Source organism: Melopsittacus undulatus, chromosome 5, assembly GCF_012275295.1.
Source record: "Melopsittacus undulatus isolate bMelUnd1 chromosome 5, bMelUnd1.mat.Z, whole genome shotgun sequence".
Classification (NCBI taxonomy): domain Eukaryota; kingdom Metazoa; phylum Chordata; class Aves; order Psittaciformes; family Psittaculidae; genus Melopsittacus; species Melopsittacus undulatus.
This window is the reverse complement of record NC_047531.1, coordinates 21,059,791-21,083,119: the sequence shown is the minus strand read 5'-3', so window position 1 is coordinate 21,083,119 and position 23,329 is coordinate 21,059,791. Positions and strand designations below refer to the sequence as shown.

The window sequence follows — 23,329 nt, the reverse complement described above, 5'->3', positions numbered from 1 at the left end:
CCTTTTTGCTTTTACTACAAAGGCCAAGAAGAGAAAACAGGATAATCTCATTATAAGTCATAAAACCACAGGAAATTTGGCTTAATGAAATCTGTGTGTAGAATTGACTTCCTACTTCTTTCTTGGCTTCTGCTTCTTTGTCCCCTTTTCTGTCATACTTCTTGCTGGCCGTGTTGCCTGCATTATTTTTAAGCTATGCACCTTACTATATACTTTCATTCTAAATCATTCCTATGTTTTTCCCAGTTCTTTCTCCCCTTCCTCATGCATCTTTCTCATTCTCACTTTCCTTCCCTTGGACTCCTCCCAGATATATTTCTCTCAATCTCCTATTTCTCTAAACTACCTCCCACACACTATTGCTTCTCATCCTTTCCCATGCTATATCAGTACAATTGCATGAGTACATACAGACACATGTATACAAACAGAGAGAAACTTATGCCCTTGTCCAATTTTATCCACTACCTCCCTCTCACCAGTACATTTAGAGATAAGTTAAGGAGCATACTCCTTTCACTTCTCCACTGAAAGAATTAGGAATTCTTCTATCTTCTCTCCCCTCCCCTCTCTCTTCAGTCTTCGACAGTCTACATCCTTTGCCATGACCTACAGAAGAAAGAGACAGCTGGCAATGCTTTATACTTATTTTAAACTTCAGCAGATTCATAAATAAAAATACCTTTTATTTACACTACATGGTACAGGATGTAATCACCTTGTGAATCAGCATGCTAGACAAGGTCTACATTTGGCCTCAAATTGCTTATCCAGATGTATTTTCCTCCATTTCCTAGTGTACATCATAAATATAATTAAACTCTTAAAATATATATGCCTCAATTAAATGATTTCTAAAAGTATGCAACTCATTGTGTTGCATATTTGTTTGTATTTTCTATTAGTCAGATTAATGAGGGATGAGAACATGAATTAATTTGACTTTATGTTCATCCTACAGGAAGACTGTACAGGGAAAAAATCACTGGACTAGATGAAAACTGAATGTGGTAAGAAGATGCAAATTAATGATATAATAGATAAGCAAGTCAATATTTCCTAATATATTTTATTAGACTCATTATTTTGTTAAATTAACTCTCTGGGCTGTGAGAAGCATACTTTTTACGTTTTTTACCCAGCTAAACAGGAAACAGTAAGTTACAAGTTAAAAAAAAAGTAAGAAAGGGAAGATATTTACACTGAATGATGCTTTCCTTAAAGAAAGATACACAACACAAATTATTTTCAGTTGTAAATCATGCTGTGTTTCCTAATGATCCATGAGGAGGAAACGAGACTATTGGAACTTCTTGGCTAGTTGAGGTTAAACTTCCAATGGCACAAGTTGCCAAGTCCCATTCAAAACCTTTCAAGCTATGTCTTCAATACAGTTAACCTGACTTTTCCTCATAAGACAGGGTTATTTACCACACTGATACAATGATTCAGAGTGTCTTCTTGGTGCAATACAGTGGTCATTTCTTGTCACCTGCAGTTTGCCAAAGCTTTTCTTCTCAGATTATTTTTCATTATTTTCAGTTGTTTTTAGGTGCACAAAATTATTCTTTAAAAAAAAAAGAAAAGAAAGAAAGAAAAAAAGCCTTTGCTCTGTATGTTATCCAACTCTTCTGCCAGAAGCTACTGTCAGAAGAAGGTGCAGCCACGAAATGGGCAACCTGGATTCCAATCCATGTGCACCCTTGCTGGAGACTGAACCACCGGCTCAGACTTTCTACAGAAGTGTTGTAATCATGAGCTAAATACATTTAGGGCAGAAAATTCTTCCTGCCTCCATGTGAAGCTCTGTCACTGTGCAACCAGAAATCATAGCTGAAGAGTGTATAGGGAAAAAAAATGGAAAAGGTTGAATCAAATGATAACAAGGATCTCCTAAGGGAGAGATGCATTGCAAATTGTTCCCTTTGCTAAACTTTATAGTAGTGAACTAGAAAGCACAGAAGGGAATTAAACCTCATGAGAAGTCTCACTAATTTTGAGCTTTAGTAACTTTGTAAATAAATTAATTATGGGTAAGATAATTCACATAGCAGTTTATATTTATCCCAAAAGTGTAATGAAGCTTTGTGTTAACTGGGGAACAGAGCATGAAGATGCAGCTGCTTGTTAGATTGGAATACATACTGACTAGGATTCAGAATTATTCTAGCCCAGAGATTTTCCATTAGATTCTGTCAAGGCTAAAGTATAAGCATAGCGTAAACACTGCAATTATGCAAATGTAGGCGTGATGTAAATATAACTGAATTTAAAATTCCCCCAAAACCATGAGGCATGTAATATACACAGTTTAAAACTGAATATTATAAGCAAGTTGCATTGGGTTATAAAACAGCATCAGGAGAACTACTTCACTACTTCACTTCATTGGTAGTGCATAGAAAACTTTTAACATACTTTTTTTGCAGTGACTGACCCAAGAAAAAGCAGGCTGGAATTGTCTGACAGATCCCACCTTTATCTGAAAGTCAACATGTCTGTGCTCTAAAGACTTTTTATTCATTTAAGTTTCATTGGATATAAATAAATAAACAGCATTGGGAATTGCAACCAAAACTCAGAATTGTTTTTCTCTTTCCTCAAGTTAATCTCATTATCAAAAGAACCTGCTTGTTTTTGTTAATCTCTCTTTAGATCCCCCAGCTCGTGCAGAGATCTCAAACTTGTAGTTTAGAATTTAGAAATCAAGGTCTTCTGCTTCACTGCAAGTGTTCCGAGTGTTCGACCCATCTGGCCATCAAGGACTCAGAGACTATAACAAAGGAGTCTTAATGTGCCTGAAATAGCTTGAATTGCTTTCAGACTTCTATGTCTAAAATTTGTTAAATCTGGGGTTTATGAATGTGCAGTTTATCATGGGATGCTTTCAGTGAGAACATTAGGTGAAACTACACCAAATCAGTAAGATGAACTAAGAGTGATGTATAAAGGAATGCTGGAATATCTGCATTTGCAGTAAAACACCTTATGACTGATTTCTCACATTGCTTGATTAGCACGTTATGCATGAGATCCTCCAGAGTAAATGCCACTTCACCTTTATCTCTGCAAAACTGAACTGTGCTAAGTGCAGCATTCACTCCTACTTAGAATTATTTTCTCCTAGGAAAAACTACTGTGAAGCCAGGTGCTTCATCCAAGATGCATCCCAAGTAGAGGAAAAAACATCAGTGGCCACAGAGCATGAGGAAGAGATTTGCTAATCAAATCTTACAGCTCTTAGATGTATAAACAGATGGCAAGGCATCTCAGGAGGTGTTCCTACCAGCCCTTTGGCAGAACAAAGCCTCTCAGTGGACACTAAAGTACTATAACAACGATTTCAGATAATGCTTTGATATCCTCTACCAAAAAATACCACCCTTGCTAGAATACTTCATTAAACATTTTGGAAGCACAATCCAGTAACCAAGAGAAACTGTTCTAATTTTTGGATTTCTCAAAGCCATTAACCACAACAGAGAAACAAAAAAGAATTTGATCACCAAGTGGAAAGGAAGTCTCAGTTCAAAACATCTCACCAGTTCCATATCATTTAAAAGACAATGAATAAATAAAGATGCTATTTCAAAGTCTGCTGGTTGTGTTGACATCAGCCAGACAACAACAGCTAAAATCCAAAACCTCTTCCCTAATAATGTATTTTATGCCTACAATTCACATGAAATAGATCAAAAGTATTTTCATATTTGTTTTATGGAAGAGCATCCTGCACCTTCTAACACTGCATGTGAATTAGCCATGAATTTTCACGTTCACTGAATACAAGATAATTCTTGTGAAGAACTCTGGTTTTCAAATCTCTTTTACTGTCATTGAATCTTTTCTTATCTGTAGAAGGCTGTCCTGGTTTGAGCAGTAGCAGTCATTTTTCTCCTTCTTGGTAGCTGGTGCAGTGCTGTGTTTTGACTTTCGGGCTGAGAACAGTTGCTGATAGCAAGTATGTTTTGAGTTACTGCTCAAATGCTTGGTGTGTCCACGGCCTTTTCTGAGCTCATGCTCTGCCAGGGAGGAGGAGAAGCCGGGAGGAAGGAGAGACAGGACACCTGACCCAGGCTAGCCAAAGAGGTATTCCATACCATAGCACGTCATACCGAGGGTGTAACCGAGAGAGACCCGGAAGGGCTGGAGCTCTGGGGGGATGGGGGAGGTATCAGTCGGTGCCGGTCGGTCAGGGTGGGGTGAGTTATGGGTCGGTGGCTGGTGAGGTGTTGTATTCTCTTCACTTGTTATTTGCTTTATCATAATTATTTGTAGTAGTAGTAGCAGTAGTGATTTGTGTTATACCTTAGCTATTAAACTGTTCTTGTCTCAACCCGTGGGGGCTATATTCTTTGGATTCTCCTTCCTAACTCTCCGGGAGTCGGGGGAGTGAGGGGGGGAGTAAGTGAACGAGCTGTGTGAACTTGGTTCTAAACCACGACAAAGGCAAAAAGAAAATTTTCCCAGGTTTTCCCCCACCATTTTTATTCAATAAGTTTTAGTGAATAAATATTTAGGTAAATATTAAATATAGATTCCAATTATCATGATGGGATATTCCATTTTTCAAAGTCAGGCAATATCCTCTGCTTGTTTTTCATTTATACAATGAAACAAATTGGATCTTGGTTCCAGTTTATGTTGCTGGATGAGCAGCTGCCAGCAGTGTGAAGTCAGCTTTACTGGCATCTCTGACACCTTGATCCAAACTTCTCACACACAACAGCCATTCACAGAGCAGGACTCTGCTCTGCAAAGCACCCTCCTGAAGGCATCTTCTGCTAGATCAGGTGGAACTATCTGATCTGTGCTGGCAAATTTTATCAGTAACAGAGACACTTTGTGAGACTTGCTACCTGACTGGCCAAAGTTTGGATGTATCTTTTCACCCACATCACTAGTTGGTTACATTATGAACTAAATGAGTTAAACACAACAAGAAACAGATTAGGGTCTTTACTCAAAAACAAGTTACAAGGTCAGTAAGTTACTGAGATTTATATACTCATGCAGTACTGCCCATTGTTAAGAGTGGTGCACAAAAGTTATGAAAATGCATTTAAGAGAGAATAAGTTTTCAGCTGCTATTTGGCCATCCACCAAAAATAAGAAACTCCGCTTCCCACCAAACTAAATAATACAGTATTTAATCTTAATTTATTTGAAATTTCTAAAACTGGAGAGGGGGAAGGCAGAAGGGCAAATTTTTCTTAATCCATGTCATTCTTTTTTTATGATGAAATGAATGGCTCTGTGGATGAGTGAAAAGCAGAAGGTATCATTTACCATCGTTTCAGCTAGAGTATCCACATGGGCTTTCAAGGAATTCCTTTAGCCCAATCCAAGTGTAACTGGGTGGGAAGACTACAAGATATGTATGTATGGCATATAGCTGTCTGGCTGTCAGGGTCAAAAGGGTTGCAGTCAGTAGTTTGAAATCTCACTGGCAGCTAGTTGTGGGCGGTGTTCCTCAAGGAGCAATAATATTAGGGCTTATGCTGTTTAACGTACTTAGTGATCTGGATGATGAGCTGGAACTCACCCTCAGCACACGCATGATGTGAAACTGGGAAAGTATCTGATGTGCTGGAGGACAGGGCTGAAGACCTTGAACAAGCTGGAGAAGGGGCTGACAGGACAGTCTTGCACTGAGGACAAAAAAAAATGCCATGCAGTGGTATAGCCTGAGGACTGACTGATGAGGTAGCAGCTTTGCAACAAGGGACCTGTGGGTCTCAGTGAAAAAAACTGAACAAGAATCAGCACTGCACTTTAAGGTAATGAAGACTAACCACACACCATGCTACTTTAACAAGTGTACTGCCTTTACTTGGCATTTGTGAGGCCACATCTGGAATACTGTGTCCAATTTGGGCTTCCAAGTATTTAAGAGATACTTAGAGGCCGAAGAGTACTCAGAAGAAGGTGCCAAAGTTGGTTCCAGAGACTGAAGCATATGGCAGAGACAGAAGGAACAGTTTATCTCGAAGAAGAGAACACTGAGAGAGGTTATAATCCCTACCCTGCACTGAGCAGGGAGTTATCAAGAAAGTGAAACTAGACTATTTTTTTCAAAGCTGAACAGGAAAAGGACATGAGAGAATGGCCATAAACTGCAAAAAAAAAAAAGAAACTCTGACTGTATAGGCAGAGAAAAAAAATCACATTGAAAGTGACTAAACACAGAAGGAGAAGCCCAAAGGAGCTATGGAATTTCCGTATTTTCAAGACTCAGTAGGGCAAGGCTATGAGCAACCTGACTGGACTATGAATATAGTCCTGCCCTGAGCCAGCAGCTGCCGAGATGGCCTCCAATGTAAATTGCTCTGAAATTTTATATGGGGTTTGACCTATATCTAAAATTGTGCATGCAATATGTAAGAAATCATGATTTTTCTGAAGCTGAAGAGGAATTAGCTATTGAAGTGGCAGAAGTAGCACAATAAGCTTTTGCTTTTTCCATTGTCTTTGATCCTTGTACTTAGAAGATGACATTTATAAGCTGGTATCAAGGTAACTCAGTATTTGAGATGACTGTTACAGTAAAACACTCTACAATGAGCTGGACCTCAGGAAAAGACTATGGCATGCTAAAAAACACCTCGCTGGGATGCTGAAGTGAGGAATACCATTGCCACTGATTTGGGCAGGCACTCTTGCTCTCCAACACTTGATTCTATAAAGTGGTTCACCTGCACTGGATTCTTTTTATGTCTTTAAGCACTGTCCCCATTAAAGGGGTGGATCTTGAGAAATGTTAGATTTTATCAGTAAAGTTCAAGGAAGAGATGGAGGAACTACTGCTGGACAGCCCGCCTCTGAAGACACCACGTCTTGCTAAGGCTTTTCTTCAAGACTACGAAGAATGATGGCAAGAATTGTATGAAATCAATAAAGATCAGAAGAATTCTGTTACTTCAGGTCTTTCTGCTGAGAGTTTACCAGGAAATGGACAATTATACTTTCTTCTTTTCTGTGATAGCTGGTAGCACTAAGGCACTAGCAAAAGTTGTACCTGTTTCAGTCACGTGAAATACAACCAGAAGTGCCTGAACTCTCATTGCTGAGTTTATGATTTGCATGTTGCTTTTCTTTCTTATTTTTTGATCACTCAAAATTATATTGGTAATAAGGCTACTAATGTTCATAGTGGCCAGGTAGAGTTCAAGCCTCATCCAGTCTGTATCTATGACACAGCAGAGCTCAGGATGTAGTTAAGCTCATCAAGGTGAGAGTACCTCTGGACATACGCAAAGACTTGAGCTTGGCTGCCTAACATGAAGGTTTCAACTGACTTATGCTGTACTTCAGATGTGTCTTGGCATTAGGCTGTTTAAACTGTTCTCTGACATTTAAGGTGACTCTAGTTTATTAACCAAAACCCAAATGGACTTTATGCTGTCTGAATATGGCCTCCTGTTGCTTGGGGAAAAGATGACTTGATGGTGAAATCGATGTCCACCTTTTAAAAGAAAGCTTTATTACTTTAAGTTGATGGTCACAGATGGTAGGCTCTCTCCATGTCTGATCTGAGCAACAGCATGAGATATCTCACTCTAACACAGGCAGATTTGACTTTGAAACCATGAATCCCATCTCCATTAGGAATTACAAGCCAAAGCTCACCATATTGTTTCCACATTAGTATCATCACTCAGCATTTTTTTCAGTAATCATGTGCTTATTCCTTACATTTCTTAAAAGCTTTTTTCTAAACAATACAGGCTTTTCTGCAAGCAGAAGACTTAATCACATCCCTTCCTCTGGCAAAAACTAAGTATTACCTTTTCACCAACCCAAGCTGTTGAAGGAGCATAGGACTAAGTGGACACCTTGTGAAAACGTTATGTGGAGACACCAGCTGCCGAGCCGCTCACTGCAGTGTAGCGATTCATGTTGCCGGCATTCGCAATACACTTCACAAAGCTCTCCCTAACGAGTTTTTCCTCCAGGTGTTGAAAACATTGACCTATGCTTTTGCATGGTGAATTTGCTACAACAACTACCTTTCGGTTACGGATTTTTTAGCGCAATAAAGCAGATAGGTCGAGACGGGGCAAAAATGCCCCCTTAGGTGCCGGTGGCTGCTCCCACGGTGGCGTCCGAGCTCCGGTGCCTCAGCGGGGCCGGACACATCACCGTCCTGCGCAGCGATGAGCGACGAGCCTCCCTCCCCACGGGGACGGGGTCAGGGACAACATGGGCTCCTGCCGGCCGCCCCCCGCCGGGTCCTCCGGCTCCCTCAGCCACACCGCCCCGCCACATCCCAGCGCCGCACCGCCCTAACTGCCACCGCGTGCGGCCGCGCGGCACCTGTGAGGCCCTGGCGGGAGAGGGGCGGTGGGAGCGGCGCGTGCGCATTGCGCGTCCCCTCGCCGGCAGGCCCGCAGTCACTTCCTGCCCCTGTGCCCATCCGGCTCCGGGGTCAGCGGCCGCCGCTGTGGCGGGACAGCGGAGAGTAAAGTTTCGCTCGGGGGAGGAAGCCGGCCGTCCGCTTCCAGGTAGGGGCTCCCCCGCCGCGCCCTCTCGGTCCCGCCGCCCGCAGTTCGGTGCCCGCTGTCACCTGCCGGCCGCTGGCCCCTCCCCGGCCGGGCTCTCGCGTGGTGGGACGGCGGGCGCGCTCGGCTCCGGCTCCAGCTCCGGCGGCTCCGTGGGGGGCGAGCAGCCGCCGCTGCTTGTCGGGGAGGCCGCTTTTTGCTCGCTCCCGCGGGAGCTGAGGGACGCTGTCCGGTGGCGGGGCTGCGGGAGGAGGGCTGGAGGTGGGGACGGAGCGCGGCGGGAGAGAGGCGCGGCGGGAGTTGCTCCCTGAGGGGGCTCGAGGCCGGGCGGTTGCGCTGGGCTCGGCGGGAGGACGGCGGCCGGGCTGACGGTGACTGGGGGCTCTCCTGCCAGGCCGGGGCACAGGTGGCGGCGGGGCCGGGGCGGGAGGGATGGAAGGAGCGGAGCGGCGCGGCCGGGCTCGCCGCAGCGGCCGTTGCAGAGGGCGTTGTGAGACTGCTGTAAACAATGGAAACTTTCTGCTGCGCGGAGGGTGCCGCTGCCTCCTGGCCTGCTCCAGCCGTGCCGTTGTAGGAAGTGGGTGTGCGGGGTTAACGTAGACCTTCCTGAGCTGCCTGCCGCTCGGGGGTGACGGTTAATGTGCTTATTTTAGCAGAAACGAGCTGCTGGATGTAGAAAGAAAGTAGCTCGTGCGCACGGAAAATGCCTCTGAGGGACAAGTGTTGTCAGACTGACCACCATCACCATGGATGCTGTGAACCAGGTATAGTCGTGTGTGATGCTTTGGCTGTTTTGCTTCTCTACTTTGTTAATAGCTTGTGGAAATTCGTGTTGTAAATGTGCATCACCAGTGACAATTTTGGCTATAAAAAGTTTCTGAATTTTGTTTGGTAATATTTTTTAAGTATTTCTGAACTGTCATGTTAAATTTATTTTAGGAAGATAGCTTCCGAGTGCCTGCAGGATGTGCGGTAATCCCCAAACCACCACATGGGCATTGTATGTAGTGAGAAAGGAAGGCAAGAAGTTGTGTAAAACAACTGGGCCTTTTGTTGCCCAAAAATGTAATAGTCTAATTTTTTTTTCTTGTAAAAATGATGATTCTGGCAATCTTTTGCATTTGTTGTTAATGTTTTACTTTACATATCTGGGTGAACTTGAAGATGGTATTCTCAGAGGATTAAAAAAAAGGTCCTGAAATGTCTGTTTGCGTTCTGCCACTGTGTGACCTGGAAGATGCCATCAGTGGAAAGTGTAGTGTGTACTTTGAAGGTTTAGCTAACTTGCTAGGTTTTATTTGCTGTTTCTGATAATTGTTCTGCCTACTGTTACTTTTTGGTAGCCTAAAAGGAAATGTGGTTCTTTTCTTGTGGCTTTGTAGAGCATGTGTTTGGATGCTTTCACTTGTTTTGAAAAGAAAGGCATCAGTTTGGGGAATTAATAGTTGAAAGCATGAGCATGGCAACTTTGATAATGCTTCTTTAATTAAATGTAATTTGAGAGTAGGTATTGTTCGCAAGTAGGAACAGTTCTTTGTGTTTAAGATGAGATGGCTGTGAATTGTTCTAGTGCTTTAAAAAAAGTGAAAATCCTTTTCTTGCCTACAAATAACAGCAATGTGTTATGTCTACTTCACCTATGTCACTCCTTCTGATGTCAGTGGGTGCTGAACATGCATATTAGAGGCAGTATACAACCCAAAATATACTATTTTGAAGAGCAGGGACTAGGCCAGTAGAATACAATATGTCATTGTGTTAGAGATCCCCAAACGATTAGCTGATTTGTAATGGTTGTTATGTGTTCCTATATATAATAGTATGTTATGGGGCCAGCATAGTTGGAGGAGTATTCATTCTATCGTTCTTTTCTTAGACTGCTTTTCTTTCTGATGTTCTTTTCAGCTTGAATTTATTTTTAACCTTACATGTTTTAGAATGACTTTTCTGTCAAACTGTTTAATCTATTTGCACTTAAATCTCTTAAGTAGTTTTATATGATGCCTCTAGTGCTTTTTATCAAAAGTAGCTTTCTTAGAGATGCTTGGTGCTTCTTTTAAAAATGGAAACCTTACAGTGGGGTTAAAAATAGAACCAAATGAATAAGGTAGGAGCCAATTTACAAAGTACAAAGTTGGTTATTTTGTCAGTAAGAAATGAAAAAGAAGACCTAACTGACAATTTTGCGAACACGTGTTTAATGCTTGAGTAAGGCTCTTAAATTTGGGTTTCCCTCTGAGCAAAACTTAGTTTCTGGAATGCTACTGATACTCATAAATACTGTTTATTCAAATGACTTAACAGTCATCCTAATCAGTAAATATTTTGTTTTTAGTAGATTTTATAAAGCTTGTGATGTGGAATGAAACTTCATAAATAACTTGCCTAAACCAGAATAATTTCTTTAATGTGGTTTTATCGGTAAAAATATTATAATAGTTCTTTTTGGTATATACAGTATAGTTATACTTGTGCTGCTTTTTTTTTTTTTCCCCCTGATCACTGCTACTTTAAATTTGGATTTTGTGCTTAGGTGGTACTGGTAACACTGAAGTAACTTACCTGCAAAGTACAGTATTTGGTAATGTTTTTTTGTACATCTGTTTCCATTTGAATGATGGGGGTCAAGTAGATTGTTCTGGGGAACTGCTTTAATTGACACAAGTTTCTAGTGAGCTAATTTGGTTTTATATATGGTTTTTGTGTGATACACATGGCTTTATACACGTTTTCTTTAAATCAAAATGACAGCAAACTGTCAGAAGGCATCATGGCTGGAAAATTCAGTATTGGGCTTTTTTTAATTCAATGTAGATGAAAATTTTTGAGTAAGGCTGCTTTTACTGTAGTCCTGATCTTTCTTTTTAGCTAATTTATTGTATGCATAGAAAATCTACACTTTAGTAAAAATCACTTGAGTGTTCCCTAATGGCTTATTATTCTTTCATGCATTTCAGTGCACCTGTTGGAACCTGGTGATCCTCCGTTATTACAGCAGCCTCTGCAGACATCAAAATCTGGTATTCAGCAAATTATTGAGTGTTTTCGGTCAGGTATGAAGTTATGTCTATTTTGTGAAAAGTTCATTACTTGGTTATAAGAGTTATGTATATTTAATATATTAACCAACATCTGACTTTCTACATTTTTTGCAAACTATTTGTAGGTTTTTGGTGTTAGGTACTGTTGCTTTTTATAAGGGTTTTCCTATAACGTAGTGAGCATACAGCTCCTGATGTATAAGTATCTCTCAAAAACATTGAAAATCAGTTTGTTGTTCTACTTTGTGTCATCACTCCTGGTGTTATTAATGAGTTAATCCTAAACCCCTGAGGTGAAGAGAAAATTTAGTATTTATCTGGAACTTTTCAGAATTGCTTTGTCATTATACTTTTAAGGTGTTCCTTACTGGTTTTGGGAGTTACAGTACATAGCAGTGAACCTAAGAATAGCAAGTGAGCGTTTGGGTGAGCATCCCAGATATTATTGAAACCTATGTTTCTATGATTTTTCCACATGGATATTTTATATATATATATATGAAAAGTTTCATTGGATGTGAGAGTTGTCACTAATAACCTTTTTTAGTTTGGTTTGATTGCCTCAGGCCTCAGATATGCGTGCCAGGCTCCTTTTGCTCAAAGCAGATTAATGGAATCTCTGCTGGTAATAGCACAAAGTAGCTGAAAGTACTGTCTCTGGGCTACTTCCAGGTTGTCCTCACTGTTAAATTGACGTTTATCTTGATGTCTTCACTCACCTGCATCAGGGAAGTTGAACAGAAGGCAAAAGGACTTAGACCAAGATTTTACTACTTATGAACAAACATTTCAGTATGGAAGGAAACTATTTTGATTTTTGTGGTAAAGGAGTGGAAATGAAAGCCAGGTTATTTTTCATAACTAAGGGGTTTTAGCAGAATCTTCTGTCATCTGCATCATCAGGAATAACTGATTTTTTTTTTTTCCCTAAAAATGCTATTGTTTGCTAAAGGCATGAACTTTGGTATTTCTGCCAGGGAAGTAGTGGTAATAACTAGTGTTCTGTACTGATTTCTTGTGTTGTTATCCTGGTGTCAACATTTACAGTTATTAGCATAATTTGACAAAGTATTACCTTCTGCGATTAGAGCTAACTACATAATAGAGAAGGCTTTAGTAAGCTGGAGGCAGCATATGCTGTTAAGAGGCTGGCTGCTTGTTGCCACAATCTGCATTTGTGTCAAGAATAAGGAGATGGCTTTGGATGGGTTTTTTTTTTGGGTTTTTTTTTCCTCTGTCTGCTATATCCACAATACCAGTGGATTATTTAAATTTATTTGCTATTTCTAGAAGTTCCTAAAGGTCTACAGTTTAATTCAAAAGTATCAATTATTTTTTAACTCCCAGCAGTGAAAAGCCTCAGAGTTGCATAAGGATGGTTTGAAGCTGAAGTGACTACCATGTCATCTAGCCTGACCTCAGAAATCCTTTAATCTCACTCAGATTCTTAAGACTGATTCTTAAAACCAATAATTTGGATTAGACAAAAACATTTTAGTCCTGACCAGAAAAAGACTGAAATATCAGTGTAACAAGACAGAGAACAAGGAACTTATGTGTCCCTTGATTGGGAAACAGTGATGATTTAGGTGATCTTTTTGTTTTGTTTGGGAGAGGGTTTTGTGGCAAGGGCATCATCAATAGCAAATTTTGGCCAAATTTTGGATTATTTTATGCTGTCACCAAATTTGAAACCTTTTGTTTCAATTATAGTTTGGCACCTTACTGGAATTCAGTCTACATGGTGCATCTTCAGTTTTGTTCAGATGGCTTTCTTTCAGTGGTTTTCTATATCTGCAGAAACTCAAACATGGTTGATGAGATCTGAGTAAACAACTTGCTTTTGGGGGGGTATCTGTCCCAGTTTTAAATCTGGGGTTTTCACTAAATCGAAGTGTTTGTCCAGTAGTCTAAAAATACAGGTCAGATGAAAGTGAGGTGGTAACACTTGAAGGAAGAGCAGTGAGAAGATGAGGTTAGGGCTGAGGTCCAAGAAAGGCATAGGAGGGGGCAGAAACTGGACAGTAGCCTCACTTAGTCAAGTTTGAGTCCCATTTTTAAGCAGCTGTTGAAAACTGAGAAGACATCATGCTTTGCTAAAACTCAGTTGTGAACAATGTACTACTACTACATCAAGAAGGAAAAAGTTGCTTTGGTAAGGCCCATTTGTATTGAATAACTATTAATTGTTATGAAATTATTAATGTTTGAAAGGGGTTCATTGAAGAAATAGTTCTGCAGTCTGAATTTGATCTTAAAGATGAAAGGAAGTCTTCAACAGAAGTGTCTGATGACAGTAAACTTGAGCTTCAGTTTTAGCTTGAAGAATGTCTTGATACTGTTTCGTAGTTGTCTGATGCTATTTATTTTCTGGTCTAGTTTATGTTTTTGCTTATTTAACAAATTTTGATTAATTTTGGCTAATTCCATTTTAAGAAGAAAAAAAGCAAGATAATAAGCTGGATTTGGTTAGCTAGTGTTCCTTTCTAATTTGGAGTGGGTGAGTGTGGAGACAGTGTTCTCACAGGAAAATGAATATTTGGTACATGAGCTCTGAATAACTCTGAGGGATACAGCAAGGCCATGGGACGCCCGAGGAAGCCTAAGCAAGCAAGATAAGAAGAAGCTGTAATTCACTGAGTTATGAGAACTGTGGATTGTTGGCAAACGTTCGAGGTCAAGTTCTCACACCTGTGCTTAACCATTTGTTAGTCACTAAGGGTCTTCAAGACAAGTATCCAATCATGATATGCCAAATTGCTGTAGGTGTGTGTGAGCAATAGTATATAAGGAGTTAATGCTTTTCAATAAATGGCTTTTTGTCTGATCACATTGATTTCTGACTGAGTCCGTTCCATGGCAGGTGAGTGTTAACAATCTATTAATCCGTTGCTAATTCTAGGCCTAATTTTCGTGAGATGAGAAATGAAGGAGTGAATTTGAAGTGTAACTTAAACTCTGAACCTTTTTAGTTCTTTAAGCATGGGGGGAAGTGGATACATCAACAATACTAGATCAAGCTGTATCCATGGGGAATTTCTGAATATACAGTATATAATAGTCTGGAAAACCTGCATAGCGTATTTTGTCACACTGCCTATGTTGTAATAGAAAAGTTGTCTACTTAAATTATATGTATTTTCTTTTCAGTAGGCTGAAAAGATGTCTACAGTTCTACTTTCTTGCCTAAGGATCATCATCTTGATCTTGGGTCAGGTTCTTAGATATAGTAACATTTCTTGACCTGTTTGTTATTCTTTTTGCTTTTATTGTAGGCTCTATTTTTTTGCCTTACAAGGTACTGTTTTTACATGAAGTAGCTGTATGTGTCTTGTTTTCTCAGCACTTTTGAATACATTTAGAGAAGGAACACTAAAGAGGCTTCTTTAAGTGCTCTAGGTGCTTGTTCTTTCCTGTAGGGCAATTATGTTGCAGCATCCAGATACTGTAGCATGGACTCCTTCCTAACAGTTACCTGTTAGTTTTTTCATCAGGTTTTCCCTGTAAACTGTAATTGGGTAATCCTTGACTTTCTTTTTCCAAGCTAGTCTTGTTTTCATAGTGAAACAATATGTGTCATAAACTTCAGAATGTAGTATAGTATTAACACAAGATTAAATGCTGTTACAATTGTCATGTTTTAAAGTGTTACCATTTTCATGGGATGATGTGAATTATAACCTTCCTTAAGTGTAATGTTTCTTTTGTTGCAGGAACTAAACAACTTAAACATATCTTGTTAAAAGATGTGGACACTATTTTTGAGTGTAAATTGTGCCGGAGTCTCTTCAGAGGATTACCAAATTTAATTACTCATAAAAAGTTTTATTGTCCTCCAAGTCTCCAGATGGATGACAGTAAGTCTTACTAATTGAAATGTTTAATAAAGCTCTCTGAAGTTGAGAAAGTTATCTTTCTGTACCATTTATACAAACATGCCAGAAACACACAATGCAAAAAAAAATGGGATTAAATTTCAGTGGTAACACATGTATGTAACTTTTATGGTGGTAAAGAAGCCATAGGATGCATTTATTATGCATTAACAACCAAGACCCTTGTTAATGTCATAATTTGATAGCTAGTTGTATGTCCAGTCTCTTAATGGAGAGTGTCCCTGTTAACACTTTGTATTCCTTCTTCCCCTTTTTCATTCCTGTTTTTCCATTTTTACCATGAAAGATACCAAAAAGCATGCCAGAGGACTGGGAAATTAATCTCGTAGAAAGGTATAGATCTAAGAAAGCTTTTCTGTTTTAGAACAGCATAGCTCTGATGGACTTTAGCTGGATACTGTAAAGTGGCTGGGATCAATATCCATCATGTTCTCCTGTACTTGGGAAGTGCTCAGTGTCATGGAGACAGTCCTTCAGTCTTACTCATTATGAAACACAGACTAAAAGTTCACCATTTTCTTTGAGGACGTGCACTTCAATAATATTGTCTGTTTCCCACCGTTTCACTTCACCTTGGTCTGCATTAAGATATTCTGTGATCAGGCTGAGCCCATCACCTTTGTTGTAGAAATCAAACTTTATTATTAAAAGAAAGATAAGGAAAAGATAAAGTAGTATATCTTTATGGAAAAAGTTTATTAAAGTCTTATTCCAGTGATGACTTTTTGTTGATCAGAGTGAAGCTGAATAATTTGGGAATGTGCCAGCATTAAAAAATGTTTTGTAAAGCTTTCTAATTATCTTGATCTCTTGACTAGAGCAACATAGATGCAGTGAGGATTTTTCTTTTCTAATGAATGCATTCCTGGCTGAATATTTACAGAATTAGGGTCAAACTAAGATGTACATAGGCAATTTTTTTCCCATATTGTGTCAGCTGATGTTGTGAAGGAGAAGGTGAGAAGACTAGTACTGTCGCCTTCCTTAAATGAGTGTGTTTGGCCAGTTGCAGAGAGTCGCAGAGCTTCCCTGTGAAAAGGGGTGAGTTGTATTTTCAGAGCAAGGTTAGAAGTGCATCTGACTTGGATGCAAACGTTCCTAAGCAAAATAAGAGTACCCTCAGTAAAGACTTCCCATCCAGCCCCTGACATCCTAGCCTTCATTTAATTTGCTGGCTAGCTTTCATATTTCAGTGCTTACTAGGAGGGGTGCAAATGAAGAGAATAATACTACATGCTCTGAATAAAATTATATAAATACTTGTTTTATATGAAATTGAGTATTGAATGAAGTGGAAGGGTTGGTTGTTTTTGTGTTTTTTGTTTGTTTTTTGTTTTTATTTTTCAGTAAATAAAAGTTAGGAAACAAGAGCTGGGAATAAAGGTTCAGCATCTTCATGGTGAAAATCCTGGCTATAAATACTTGCTTTACATAAAATTAAGTATGATGATGATTGAATAAAGTACAAGGGTTTTGTTTTGTTTTGTTTTTTTCAATAAATAAAAGGTAGGGAACAAGAGCTGGGAATAAAAGTTCACCATCCTTGTGATGAATATCTTGATGATTTTTTTTAAGATGTGTTCTGTTAGTGTAGTCATTAAGTGGTTTGAAAGGACTTAAAGCAAGGACTTTTTACCCTTGTTAATTATATAAATAGTTGCATCTGAAACTGACTGCAAAAGGTGTTAAAAATTCAGTGTTAAAACATGGGTTCTGAGTAACAAAACCAACATATTTCTTGTACAGACACTTTTTATGTGTTGTTGGCAGTGTGGAAGGAACAACCCTGACTAAGTGTGGGTTTTTAATTAGTTGTTACCAGGAATCGTCTTCAAATGATCATGGAAAATTCTAAACTGTATCATCTTAGTGCCTCACGATTTTGCTGTAGCACCTTGACTTCTTAGTTATGTCAATGCAGATGCTTAGTGTATCGTGCTGGGAACTAGATCACTAACTAATTTTGCATTTTAAAACCAGGATATTACTGAAGCCACTAAAATAATGACATGAAGGTAAAAATGGGAGTAATCATTTGTTTTTCTTAGTCTTCATAAATACAAAAGCTTGTATCCAGCAGAGCTACCAGACAGTATAATTACCAGTATTTCTGATAAAACAAGATAAGCCCCACTACTTAATATTGTGGAAGCCAAGAACATAAATGCTTCAAAAACTTTAGTGGTTTTATTTTATTCAGTTAGTACTTCAGAAGCAAAATTCAGCCTGAGAAGTTTACTGGCATCAGACAAACAAGGAGAATCCTTGATTTTTAAGTCTGTTCCAACTCTTTATCAGGGCAGAACACAGGATGAACCTTTGGTGAATCTCAGTGAAGTTCCTCTTTCTTAAAATAGCTTCTTTGGCTCAGTGTTTATTGTTTTGAGAAATTAGTAAAATTTTTTCCCCCTCTGAATAATACAGTTTTTTTTTCTGTCCTTAACATTTACTATCTTACTATTATCACTGAGCCTATTGGTATTACTAAAAGATTTCCCTGCCCCAGAAGTTCCCTCTTACCTGCTGTTATCTTTGTGCAGTGCTTAGGTTACATGGACATTTCATTGTTTCTTAAGGACTGTTCAGAATTTACAGAGAAGACCTTATTTCCAGAATTAGGTTTCTTTATTGAGGATGCCTATTTCCAGCAGTGGAAAATCAGTTTCTAATAATACTTCAGACTTAGTTATACACGTGTAGAATAAGCTCAGTCATTTTTGAGTCATAGACATTTTTGCAGTTGATACAGATTTTTTAAAGATCTGTTTAATTCCAGGCAAGCTAATTTTTAGTTTAGGTAGCTTTCACATCAGCATGCTAGAAGAGTGTGCTTCCAATATTGCCTTTTAATAAAAAAGTAACTTGTACTCATGCCATAGCAATGATTACTCCAAGTTTTTAAGTGTAAATGGTCAGAAAAATAGTACAATACAGGATTTTTGCATAAATTTGATGGCTGAATTGATACAGTAGTTAAAAGATGCTTTGAAATGACTTAAAATTACTAAATAATAAAAAATACTTTTGCCTTTTTGCACAGACCTCCCAGATGTAAATGACAAACAGAGTCAAGCCATAAATGACCTCCTGGAAGCAATCTATCCAAGGGTAGATAAGCAAGAATATATAATTAAATTGGAACCTATAGAAACTAATCAAAATGCTGTATTTCAATATGTATCAAGGACTGATAGCCCAGATGAGAATGTAGAAAGCAGTAGTACCCCTGATCAAGCTCCAGTACAGATACAGGAACCCAGCACTGAGCAACCCAAGACTGTTTCAGCTCCAGCCCCAACTCCAACCCCAGCTGGGGAGACTGTAGAATTACCTCCAGCTGATCCTGTTACAAACAAGGGGATACCTACTCCTGAAGAACAGCCTCCAGCAGTAAATCCTGAGGTGGACTCTCTGGATAGTTCTGATTTTGGTCACCAGTTGATATGCTGCCTTTGTAGGAAAGAATTTCATTCCAGACGGAGTGTACGCCGGCACATTCGAAAAGTGCACAAAAAAAAGATGGAAGAGCTTAAGAAGTACATAGAAACAAAAAAGAAACCAAATCAGTCCTCTGTGAAAGGACGAAACAAGAATGTCCTTGTAACATTAGGTAGAAGTTGTCCTGTGTGTTATAAATCTTTTGCTACAAAAGCCAACGTAAGGAGGCATTTTGATGAAGTTCATAGAGGATTAAGAAGGGATTCCATTACTCCTGATATTGCTACAAAGCCTGGGCAACCTTTGTTCTTGGATACAGTTTCTGCTAAAAAATCTTTTAAGACCCGAAAACAAAAGTCGTCTTCAAAGGCTGAATACAACTTAACTGCATGCAAATGCCTTCTGTGCAAGCGAAAATATAGTTCACAAATAATGCTGAAAAGGCACATGCAAATTGTTCACAAGATAATTCTTTCTGGAAAGAACTCTAAAAGAGAGAAGGGACCCAACAATACTGCGAATGGCACAGAAATAAAAGTTGAACCAGCAGATTCTGTAGAACCTTCACTCCCTTCCATTGCCCTTTCTGCACAGAATGAATTAAAGGGAACAAATAATTCAAATGAGAAAAAAAGCACACCCTCAGCACAGAAAAATAAAGTTAAACAGGACCCTGAAAACCCTAAATCAGCATCTAAATCAACCACTAAATCAACCTGTAAATCAACTGCTAAATCAACCTCTAAATCAACCAATGCATCTGCTGCAGGTGGCCAGCAAAAAACCAGGAAGCCAAAACTTTCAGCTGGCTTTGACTTCAAGCAGCTTTACTGTAAGCTCTGTAAACGCCAATTTACTTCTAAACAGAACTTGACAAAACACATTGAATTACACACAGATGGAAATAACATTTATGTTAAATACTACAGGTGTCCACTCTGCTCGTATGAAACACGTCGCAAGCGTGATGTGATAAGGCACATAACTGTAGTTCATAAAAAGTCACCACGCTACCTTGGGAAAATAACTGCAAGTTTAGAAATTAGAGCAATAAAAAAGCCAATTGATCTTGTTCTAAATAAGGTGACAAAAAGAGGCCCTCAGAGGGATGAAACAAAACAGATTGGTTCAAAACAGGATGTCACCTCTAACTCTCCCAATAAAAAGTACGAAGGAGCTGATGTTGGCATTGAAGTAAAAGTAACAAAAAACTTTTCTCTGCACCGATGCAGTAAATGTGGGAAAGCATTTGCCAGAAAAGCTTTTCTAGAACATCATAAGAAAACTCACAAAGCAAATGTATCTCACTCACCTGAAGAAAATAAAACCAAAGGCAGAAGTACAAGATCTAAAGCTGTTGTCTGGTGAGGAAAAAAAGTGTTTTGTTTATTATTTTTCTTTAAAAGAAAACAAAACAAAACCACTGCCTTTCTTTTGCTGTTGTTGATTTGCTGCCGAAAACATTTTATGGTTTAGTGGCTTAAATATTAAGGTAGATGTCAAATTTATTCCTTACATGTTTTTAGTGTTTTGGAAAAGAGTTAATTTCTAAATTTGTCATTGTAGGAAGTTGGAATAGATAGATTAAATTGTACTGAGTCTACTCTTTAAATTGTCTTAAGGCATCTGTTGTAATCAAGCTAATATAAGTATATGTTGAAAATAGTGATTTTTTTAAATTAACATTACTTTTGTTTGGTTTGGATAACTTCACCTGTTAGTTAATTTCTCTGTGACCCAGTTGTGAAGAAGGTACAACGGTAGAAGCTGTGGACAGAAAAAAATCTCTCTGTACTTGCTGGAATTGTCATTTGTGCTTTATTTTATTTTTTTTAATGTATATTGGCTATGCGCTGTCAACAAAAAGACAGGGAACAGGTTTTTGGAATGTAATTCAGATGCTTATTGCTTTGATGCAAAATCAATATGAGTTAGGTGCCTACGAACGCATTTTAAATCATCAAATTTAGAATTTGATTCTTTTAATGCTTATTTATATAAGCACAGGTTTTGAAACTTTCGGTCATTTTATTTTTTGAAGTGTTCAAGTCTTACCAAGAATTTTTGTTTTAAGCCTAAATATGTGTAGAAGTCTGGCTAAGAATTTTCTGAACTACTTCTATGGTACTCTGGGAACGTTTTGGCACTTGGAGGGATTGCATTTGTAGCTTCTCAGTTTTCCATAGCCTTCATGTTAAAGATGGCGTATTCCTAAAAGGACCTCTTTTAAAAAAAGGAAATAAGTTATGTATGTGGTCAGTTTGTATTTAGTGGTGGCCGACTGATGCCTGAAAGTTGGGGGATTGTACAAAAAACTATAGTGAGGAGAGACAGTAGAGAATACCTATAAGCATTTTTTAACATTCTTATTCAGAACTACCTTTCTAGCATATTTGGTGAAAAGAAAGCCAAGTATATGTGCCTTGTCCTGTGTTTCAGCTCTGAAATAACTATTTCCCAGGAGGTAATTTGGTTTGAGTTCAGCTTTTATAGTGACTTGCCAGCCAGCTATGTTAAATTGTAACCTGGTGCTTTTGTGACTTTGTAACAAATCCTGGCTAAGTGGGACAGAACTTCAGAAATATACTCAGCTTGACCCTGAATTAGGCTGTATTTGAGAGGAGGAGTGGCTTCTGCATTTTAATCATGAATTAAAAGCTTAGCCTTATAAATTTTTATGTCATGTAATTTAAGACAGAATTCTGCCCGTAAACTCAAAGCATTAGTTTATTTACATTTCTCCTCAGATAGGTTCAGGTGATGTCCAGAACGTTTGAAGTCCATTTGAATAAAAAAAACCTTAAGTTTGTTGTTGGAACTGCTAATACCCTGATAATGTTACTATAAGGAGGAAATATTTTCATAAGCTGTTTGTTTTCTTACTGAATTAATAGCCATTCTGACTGTTCTTGGACAGTGCCTCACATGTGCTTCTAAATTAGCAGTTATCTCAGTGTAGTTGAGGTTTGACAGTATAGAGCAAACTTTCTGAAATGAAAAAAGTACAGAGGCAAGTTAATGAACAGCAGCTTTGGAACAGGAATTTTATTCCTCATTTAGGAAATAACCTTCAGAGAGCTCATAATGCATACTGGTCCTCCCTAGTAGTGCTGATTGAACAGCTCTAGCTTTTTTGTGGTATCCTACTTTGGCAAATGTGTTATATACTGTTTTAAATTTATTACAAATGAATGTATAAGAGCAAACGACATAATGTATATTGACTGAGTTGTACTAATTTTTAGTATTTGCCATAACATCCGTTTGTTCAGTTTGACTGATTTCCCTGTTCTGGGACATTGTGAATTTCGCTGTACTGAAGTTGCTGCAAAGATCTCCATTTTGTTTCCTATATGGTTCATAGGAAAACATTGTAAACACCTGGGAAGTTTACAGGCGTATCCACATTCCTCTATTCTTTACTTTTTTTTTAAAAAAGATACACAAGCACTTTAATGATAGTTGCAGTTTATTTTTTCAGTTTATTTTTTGAAAGATCAACACACTAATGTTAATATGAAGGTAGTGAATATTTGCCGATGTATTATAGACAGACAATCTGTGCACAACCACTCATAATGTTAGCTTATTTCATTAAATATTAATAAAAAGGGAGGATAGTATGGGAGAAACTCAGAATATTTTTTTGTCTGGAGATCATGAATGACCACTAATGAGTAGCACTTGACTTTGTATAATTTGGAAAATGTTTTAGATACCTTTTTTTTAACCTTTTAATCAAGATTGTAGTAAAGCAGCCGCATGCCTGTCATTATGAAATTCTTGGCAGGTTTCATGCATCAGTGGTTTGGGGGGTTTTTTGTTTTGTTTTTTACTTTTTAGAAAATGTTTAGTGATTTGTGTCAAATTGCTACAATTTGAAAGGTATTGTGCATCAGAAGAAATACCATGTTTTTTATGTGGGTTTACTCCCTTACTTAGGGAGGTACCTTGTGTTCATATATACTTTTTGTATAAAATATATCTAAAAATGTTGATCACAAGATCAGGAGTAAAAATACTTTTATGGATAGAGAAATATTTGGCCCTGTTAGTGCATTGCACTAAAAATACTGTGAATGGGAACTGGACTGTAACTGTTGCTCAAGATGTTTTATATTGAATGTACATTCTTTTGTTTGGATAAATGTACTGTATTTGATGGAAAATAAAGCAGACTGGAAATCACTTTGAAGTGTGTATAAACAAAAAGATGTCGTGTTTGTAAACCTGGAATATCTAGCACTCCATAACTGGAAATTACAATGTTTGCATTTTTGTAAAGTTTTACTCTTTGATTACTGAAACTGGTTGATTGTAATATTCTCTTGTAATAAATGTGTGGGTTTTTGTTATTAAGACTTTGGCACTTGTGGAGTGAACACTTTCTCCACACTGATGGTTGACACTGCTGTATTTTTAGAAAACATTGTTGATGCTGGCTTGTTCCTTG

At 38.4% G+C, this 23,329-nt stretch overlaps 1 protein-coding gene across 1 annotated transcript; it reads left to right on the top strand.

Annotated features, from left to right (window-relative positions):
- The first annotated feature begins 9,157 nt into the window (after positions 1–9,157).
- Positions 9,158–23,064, top strand: ZNF800 (zinc finger protein 800). The gene is made up of 4 exons (XM_031046339.2): positions 9,158–9,265; positions 11,459–11,554; positions 15,256–15,399; positions 18,479–23,064. The coding sequence occupies exons 1-4, from the start codon at positions 9,205–9,207 to the stop codon at positions 20,242–20,244; spliced, it is 2,067 nt and encodes a 688-aa protein (XP_030902199.2). The 5' UTR covers positions 9,158–9,204; the 3' UTR covers positions 20,245–23,064.
- The last annotated feature ends 265 nt before the right edge of the window (positions 23,065–23,329 follow it).